The sequence below is a fragment of the Manihot esculenta genome, chromosome 7 (genome assembly GCF_001659605.2).
Source record: "Manihot esculenta cultivar AM560-2 chromosome 7, M.esculenta_v8, whole genome shotgun sequence".
Classification (NCBI taxonomy): domain Eukaryota; kingdom Viridiplantae; phylum Streptophyta; class Magnoliopsida; order Malpighiales; family Euphorbiaceae; genus Manihot; species Manihot esculenta.
In genome coordinates this window covers 4,103,382-4,112,047 of record NC_035167.2, presented here as the reverse complement: position 1 = coordinate 4,112,047, position 8,666 = coordinate 4,103,382, and the positions used below count along the sequence as shown (strand labels likewise).

At 31.5% G+C, this 8,666-nt stretch overlaps 1 protein-coding gene across 4 annotated transcripts in view; it reads left to right on the top strand.

Moving 5' to 3' along the window:
* The first annotated feature begins 1,499 nt into the window (after nucleotides 1-1,499).
* LOC110619319 (transcription initiation factor TFIID subunit 1) overlaps nucleotides 1,500-8,666 on the top strand; it is a 34,544-nt gene continuing 27,377 nt past the window's right edge. For 2 of the 4 annotated variants that reach the window (XM_043958267.1, XM_043958266.1), the window contains exons 1-6: nucleotides 1,500-1,637; nucleotides 2,433-2,496; nucleotides 3,311-3,417; nucleotides 3,982-4,044; nucleotides 4,198-4,243; nucleotides 6,723-6,965. In XM_043958267.1, the coding sequence (XP_043814202.1) occupies nucleotides 2,451-2,496; nucleotides 3,311-3,417; nucleotides 3,982-4,044; nucleotides 4,198-4,243; nucleotides 6,723-6,965 (505 nt within the window). In that variant the 5' untranslated portion in view covers nucleotides 1,500-1,637; nucleotides 2,433-2,450. Of the gene's footprint in view, nucleotides 1,638-2,432; nucleotides 2,497-3,310; nucleotides 3,418-3,981; nucleotides 4,045-4,197; nucleotides 4,293-6,722; nucleotides 6,966-8,666 lie in introns of those variants that run through there. The other 2 variants (XM_043958269.1, XM_043958268.1) reach the window with 2 other exon arrangements.

Below are 8,666 nucleotides of genomic sequence, written 5' to 3'. Positions count from 1 at the left end.
AGGCCATCTTTCTCATTCCCCACTCCACCTGCTGCTTAAATTCATTTTCCCACTGGCTAGGCCTTGAGACTGTGTTTACTTACTTAATCTCCCAATAAAAAGTGGATGTGGCCAATTTACCTTTGTATTTTTTTAGTCTAATCCTTTTAGTTATATGATGTGTTGCGTCTATTTTGAAAACTCTTGAGCTGTATATTATAATATACGAAAATTTATTAATTAACTTTTTTATTTTTAAAAATATATTAAAAAATTTTTAAAATTTTTAATATTATTATTAATTAATACATTTATTAATTTTAGCTGCATTACTCTCTCTCATAATTTTTATAATTTTTATCATTTTTTATTTTTTAATTATCATAAAATTATTATCCACTTTTAAGACTATAGTAATATATAAATTCACTATTATAATCTTATTTAATTTTATTTGACTTTTAATAAACCTTTTAAAATATCTCTTAATATTTAATTTAATAAAATTTATGTATTTAAAATGGATATGATTGAAAATTTAATAAAAAATAATATTTTTAATGTGAATAAAAAAGTAAAATAGATAAAAATTATGGAATGGAGATAGTATAAAAAAATTTAAAATAAACATAATATAGAATGATTAATTAGTATATATTTTTACAAAATAAAAAATCAACTAATAAATTTTTTATGAAAATTAAATAATAGAGATTAAAATTAATAAATTTAATAAATATTTTAAAATCTCAAGAATATATTAATATATTTTTAAAAAATAAAAAGTCAATTAATAAATTTTTTCGTATAAAAAAATAAATAATAAATTTATTTTTCTATTTTCAAATTTATTTTTGATTATCAATTATATTACAAATAATATAAGATGTTTTATAAAAAAATAATAATTCAGAACAATATAAACTTAATATATATATTTTAATTTTTTTAGAATCTATAATATTTTTTATTTTATAAATTTATTAAAAATGATATCTATTTCTGTAAAGTAATTTTTTATAAAAATTATTAAATTAACCAAAAAAACTGATATTTTCAAGAATATAAAAAATAATAATTTAAAATATAAAGATAAACTATATTTTTCTAAATAACAGAATAAAACATTATTTTTAACAATAATATTCTTAATTTAATATAAATTTATTATATTAATTTATAAAAAATATGTTTATATATTTGGAAATTCAGTTTTTCTTAATTTGACATATTTTCCATAAAATATTTACTTTAAAAAATAATATTATTTTACATAGATCAATAATAAAAAATACACAAGTTCTATAAAATTTGAATTATTTTTATAATAAATTAAGTAATAATAAAAATTTCCATAATAGATATGCAGACGGAAGACGGAGAGGATGGACTTGGGTCTGAATTCTGAAAGTGTTGATCCAAATTGAAAACCAATTAGAGAAATTTAGCCCAACCCACTCTGCCCGGCCCGACGGACTCAAATAATAATCTGTTAGTCCCGCTTTATTTATACCCTCTCTCTGTCTCTCTCTCTCTCTCTCTCTGTTCTTTCAACGAAATCCGACATCAGAGTTCGCTAATCCAAATATTTGTTCTCGCTATTCCAGTCGAGGACTATGTTATTCTTGATTCGATGAAGGAACCTCCATAACTTAACGGTACTGTTCAATTATCTTCCTCTTCGAAGCTTGACTTCTCTTTTCCTTCTATTGCTTTTCATTGTCGTCCTTCGAAATCCAAATCATTTCTTCTTTTTCATTCCCTCCCTTCATTGCTTGGAGTCTTTGTGAATTTTTCAAATTTCCAATTCAATATTTTTGTTGTATAGTATATATAAGCACGACCCAATTTAATGAATTGACTCCCCCCATTCTTTTTATATCTTTTTTGGGATTTTTAGCTCATATTGTGATTTTTCTTATGTTCAGTTGAGTTAATTTGCATTTTTTAGGCTTTAATATTGTTTATTTTTATTACTTTTTTATTGTTTGAGCTTTTTCATTTTATTTATTTTGTGTTAAAAAAGTTTATTACGGTAATATATGATATGTTCTTGCTAGGGTTTGATTTCTGGTCATTTTTGTTTTTCTTGGTTCCCAAATCTTGTTGCACCTTCTCTTTCCTTTTTTTAATAATTTTTTCTCTTTGTTATATGGAATTTTTTTTTCCTGGTATTAGACTGAAAATTTTGATTTTAAGGAACTTGAAATTATGACTGAATTTAGCTAATTTAAGTGTTTATTTCAGTTGACCATTCTCTACAAGTTTACATACAGCTTAAGAGCTGAGAGTTTGACACTTTAATTGCTATTTCATTTGTTTTTTTTTTCTGTTTTCTTGCATTATTTATCTTCCTGTTGCGAGCAATTGAAGGTAGCTACTCCTTTGGTTGCTCTTTTTATGTTAAGTTTATTTGTACTTTGATTTTAATTTCTGTTTGTCATTATATGCAGGGTTGCTGCCATTAAAACATGGGATATGCATCAGGTAGTACTTCCCTGGATGGCCGTGATGAAGGTAAGTTGGCTGCTTAACACAACAATGCGTTGTTATATCGTGTGAATAGCGTCGGTATTTGATTGGATATTGATATACAAGTGGATGGTTGAGACTTTTAGCCAGGTACACGTTGTCATAGACTCATAGCAGGATTAACAATTGTACTATATATACATAGGTTCTCTAGGCATTTTAGTAGACTATTATTATAATAATTATTAATTATGGAAATTAATACAATTGATAATTTGTTTCTCTTCCTTTTTGTTTGTAAGTTGTGCATCAGTGGTGCTGGTGTAATGAAGACATATGGGGATGATGCGTGCTTTTCTTATGGAATTTAGATCTTTGTATTTGCAAAATCTCAATACTATTAGTTCTTTGGAAATTGACCACAAAAAATTATTTGATGTAGGAAATTTGATTTTTCTAGAATGAAAAGAAATAATAGTCACTAAACAAGTAATGCTGAGTTGAAAAAAAAATAGCAAGAAGATATTCCAAAACTTTACCAAGTCCCACTCCTACCTCTCCTACCTTAATTTGGGCAGGGAGGGTGTTTCATAATAAGAAAAGATCTCCATAGCTTAATTACCTTTCGGTTTAGTGAATTACAATTCTTCTATTACTGAAAGTAGGCATTTCTTTCTAATTTATAGCAAAACATGGATGAGACATTTGCTTTTTGCTTCTTGTTGAAAGTTGGCATTTCTAGTACATTGAACTGAATAACATGTTCAATTATTTGCATTACAGAGTAGCAGATTTTTCTTTCCCCTTATTTTCTACCACATGTTCCATTCTTATGTGTGTACCCTGACTTATTTTGCAGATGATGAGGAGGAATATGAGGAGGTTGGCAGAGGTAATGGGTTATTGGGATTTATGTTTGGGAATGTCGACAACTCTGGTGATCTTGATGTGGATTACCTTGACGAGGTGATATTTCTTTATTCTGTTTTACGTTAAATATACTATTTTCCAATCTTATCTTAATATAAAAATGAACAATCATAAGTATCTGCATAGACAAATAAGACATTGCAAATGTAAGTGATGGACATCTTTGTTCCAAGTTGAGATTACATAATTTGGTAAGGTGTTTTTGAGATGGTGATTTATGGGGGATAGGTGGATAGGAAAAAGAAAAAAGCTAAACTACTTCTTAATAATAAGACTAAACAACAATTATTCCTCATTGAGCTACCTTACTGGCATATTGTCTTGCGTAGATCATTTACTTGATATGTAAGGAAATACTTTCTCCTGATGGCTGCTTTGGCAGGCGTCTTGTTTAGTTTTTGATTATTATTATTATTATTTTCCTTCTTCTTCTTCTTTCTTCTTCTTCTTCTTCTTCTCCTTTCATGTGTCAACTCTCTTGGCTTTTTTTTTAAATATTTTTGCTGGTTTCTTGTGGCAGGAGCATCTTTTCTATTTGATAGTATGATATATTTTTCCAGTTTGACATTCTAATTTTTATGCTAAAATACATACTTTCAGGATGCGAAGGAGCATCTTGGTGCACTTGCTGACAAATTGGGCCAATCATTGACAGATATAAATGTATGGAAATCTTAACCATGTATTTGCTTTATGGTTCTCACTGTTACTTTAGGAGATCTCTTAGTTTATAAGTGACATCCTCAGATTTTTATGGTGGATTTCGGTTGAATTTTCTTTTCTGGTTTGGCACTAATCATGTTGCTTTTCTTTCAGTTGTCGATTAAATCATCACAGTCATCTGCTGATGCTGCAGAACAAGGTGATGTTGTCTGCCAGGACATACTATCTCATGCAGTTTTTGATGTTGTGTTAGTATCTTTGTTTCTTCAACTGATTAATTTCTTCTCTACTTGTGTTTCTTCAGTTCATATTTTGATTGATATTAAGTGGAACTTATATAAGGAAAAGTTTCAATCAAATTCCTTGTTGGGTAGTTAATAGTTTGACATGCTAGGTTCTAAAAAGCAAACATCAATTGAAGAGTATGGCTTGATTGAGAAAGAGAGCATATGATAATCATTATTCAAGTTATTTAGAAGCTCAGGAGTTTATGACTAAGGGGAGAATTCAATATTTAAGGTAAGGCCAAGTTCTTACCTTAAACTTTGTAATGTGGTCTCTAAACAATAACTTGATATAATCAAGTACTTGAACAATATAATTTGTGTCCATTGTCAAGTCGTACTTTCTATCATACAAATTATTTTTCAGTGCTTAGTTGGCTTTGAGATGGAACTATATAGTTTACATATACAATGAATTGTCAAAAGGAAGGAAAAGAGGAAAAAGAAGCTAACTTTTTTTTTGCCAAGAGATGATTAGATTTCATTAAGAAAAGGCATAAGCCCAGAAATAGGGGTCCAATAATACAACTTAAAAGAAAAAAAGGAAAGGAGCTCCCTATAGAACAATCAGCCCAAGAGATAAGCCCACAAAGAAACCCTAACAGATTACAGCAACCTGGATCTCTCGACCCGAGCAAGAAAGCTCGAAAATTCTAAAATAGCAGCAGTGCACATCCCGAGAGGAAGGTCACCTGAGAATGATCGAGGAAGGAATCAAGAAAAGAACCACTAAAGGAGCTGTCACTTCTATCAATCAAACCCAGGCATCAGATTAGCAAGAAGAAAACTGATGCAGGCTTGCAAAGGAAATCAAAGGCATAACTAAACTTGAGCCACTGTTCTCATATAGAAAACTTCAGAACCAAGTCATATCATTGGATGCATGCAGTGCCATGGCTACCCGAGATGGGAAGGAGGCAAAGCTCTGGCCATCTCACTCTCTTATAGGCATTAACAGACCAGGAGCTTCAGAAAATCTCCGTGAACGTCCGTGTGTGATACCCTCCTACCATCGAAGCTTTGACATAGACCAAGAAGATCTTCCAGGAGAGGGAAACCATACTTGCATACAAAAACCTAACACGCCAGCAACAAGAGAACCAACAGAAACAAGAAAAAACAAAGAAACCAGAGTAGATCTACACCCTCTCATTAAAACTGTCGGATTTGCTAAAAAATAACATCAACAAAAATATTTACACCCACCCGAAGATGGGAGAGGAAACCCACATTCCGGGTGGCAAGAAGGAGCCTTCCTCCTGGAAGAAAGCCCTAAGACAGAGAGAAAAGAGTCTCTCTCTAGAAACTAGAGAATTCTGGGTACTTGGACTTATCACAAAAGAAGCTAACTTGTCTTGTGTTTCCTGCTACTGAGGAATTCCTCAAAAAATTAGATCAGGTAGGTGGCTGGAATATATAGGTTGTCACAATCTTTATTGTTCAGATACTTCATCTATGAAATAATTGTTCAGGGATCACACTGCAAAGTGCATAAATTTCAAGGTAAAACTTTGGACTTATGCATGCAGATTTGGGATTGGACAATATCCCAGTATGTTCATACAAGCTACAAGAAAGAGATCACCCTGCTTGGTAATTGTTGTGTGAATATGGCTGCAGATAAAAACCATGCTTAGTGCATTTTGTAGCCACTGAGTTTGAGAGATGGCCTTTAGGTTGCGTTTACTTAATGAGATGTGTGATAGGAATTCTGCATTATTGTGTTTGCTTAGCTGTATCTTGAATTCTTGGTAAGTTTGCATCTTGGGAATCAAAATGACAAGGATATTCCAGTAATATTTTTTTGAGACGAATCTATCAATAATTATTATATATTGGTATTCTTGTTGAGTTATTCATTATTCAAAACAATGAAACACACAAATTATAGATTTCTAGAATAATTTTCTTAAAAAAGGGTTAAGCCTATCTCACCTATAAAAGCTAGGTCAAGGGGGAGGAGGAGTGCCCAAGGCCTTATAATGGGGCGTATTACCTCTATCTCTATCCCAAACTGATGTAGGAGTTAATGTGCCCTTCTCATGCCCATGACCATATACTTTTAGCATGAAACACTTACGAGAGGCCCAATGTTGGATGGGGAGGCTTTGACATCACCTTTAGAAAATGGTCTTGGCTTAATTATTCCTGAAAACTAGCTTGAGGGGAGGAAATGGTGCCAAGGCCTTACAAAGGCACATTATCCCTCTCTCAAAACAATATAGGATTTAACAATTTTCATTTACAACCAAATTCAACAATGACATAATCTTGAGAAATGCCTGGTTGGATGCGTGAGCGAGTAGTGCTATTGTTTCTTTATCATAATTTATCTGGGTATCAATCTCTGGCTTAATTTTTCTGATTGTGTTCAATGTGAATTTCTGCTGCTAGATTATGATGAGAAGGCTGAAGATGCAGTTGATTATGAAGATTTTGATGAGCAGTATGAAGGACCAGAGATTCAAGCTGCTAGTGAGGAGGATTATTTGTTGCCAAAAAAGGAGTATTTTTCTTCTCAAGTTCCTCTGGCCACATTGGAGCCTGAAACTTCTGTGTTTGATGATGAAAATTATGATGAGGAAGAGGAAACTGAAAAGGAACATGTGGTTCTTGATAAAGACCTTGAAGTTGAAGGTATTTCTTTATAAGTTTCACTGGGCATGGAAGCAGCTCATTCTGCATCATTTTCTCCCCAAATTCTCTCTTTAATTCTTCAATTATTCATTGTCACCCTCCTGTAATTTACATTTTAATGGTTTGAGCATACTCTTGCCTAAACAACTTTTGGGTAAAACATTTGATGTTGAAACTTAGATCTGTATTATGTTATTTTTTAAAAGATAAATGACTTGGGAACTTGACTATGCAAGTGTGTTAATCATCTTACCACTCTGTAAAATCAATGCTCAGTGTTTCTTTTGAATAACGTACTGGCATTTAGCTTGGTTCCTATATATGTAAGCATGTTGATGTATTTTGGGTGTGGGGAAAAATATTTTAGCTTTTGGTATTTTGCTCAGGTATAAATTAAATATGTTTGATTTTTTTTTTGTGCTGCAATTTTTCAACCAAAGCGAAATAATTTTGATCATGTTTTAGATAGGATTTGAAATGAGTCTGCTACACTTTGATGATAAATACACGTTCTTCCATGGATAGTCATAGAACTTGTGTAAATGTAAGAAATTTCCCTTAATGCTGTTATTGGATCACAAAATCAATATATTTGTCATCAATAATGATTATAGATTTCTATACAATTCTTTCTAGAAGTATACTAACTAATTAGGAAGATGTACAATGTCTCTTCCTATAATTATGCTAATAAGAACCTTATCAATTTGCTTCCTATTCTACTACAAATTTCAATACAATAACACCCTTCAAGCAGGACCATAGATGTTAATTATGCATATAAGAGCCACATCCTAGGGCTTCTTTTAAGTAACATAGAATCTGTCCCAAGGCTTCTTAGTGGGTAACGGTCAAGGAGAACATAAATTGACTTGCAATGTTAACAGAATATGCAATATAATGGGTCACTATAAAATAATTAACTTGCCAACCAATCTTTTGTATGTCTTTGGATCTTCAAACAGCTCACCATCCTCAGTTGTGAGCTAAAGTTAGGAGTTATTGGTGCATACAAGGTTTATCCCCTAATTTTTTATTTTGCCAATAGAACAAGGACATATTTTTTATGAGACAAAAGGATATTTTTCTCACATCTTGTAACTTTAATATTTAAGAAATATTTTAACATGCCCAAAATTTTCAATTGAAGTTGGGTGTGAAGGAAGGATTTAAGAGATATCAACTACATATAGCACCAATAAGATTAGGTCTGTCTCAGAATTTCTGTAAAACATTGAGACCACAAATACTCTTTTTCATGTTAAATTCTTGACAAATAAACCTCTTGAACCAAGTCTGAAGACTTTGCTTCAAGCCATATAAAGACTTCTAAAGTCTATGGACTTTATGCAACTTTCCTTGTGCAACAAAACTAGGAGTTGCTCCATATATACTTCTTCCTAAAAATCTCCATGCATTTTTAATATCAAGCTGGTGACTGGTGTGGAAGTCAATTATGTATTGCTGCCAAAGAAATATATAAGCGAACAGAAACAAGTTTGGCCAGGGTGAGAAGGTAATAGAATAATTAACTCTATAAGTTTGAGCATAGCCCTTGGCGACAAGGCAAATTTCAGTTGAGCTACAAAATCATCGGGGTCCACTTTTGCTTTAAACACCTATTTACATCCAATAGGTTTCTTGTCTATGGGTTGAGGCACCAATTCCCAATTTTCATTAGTATCTAAATCCACCATTTCC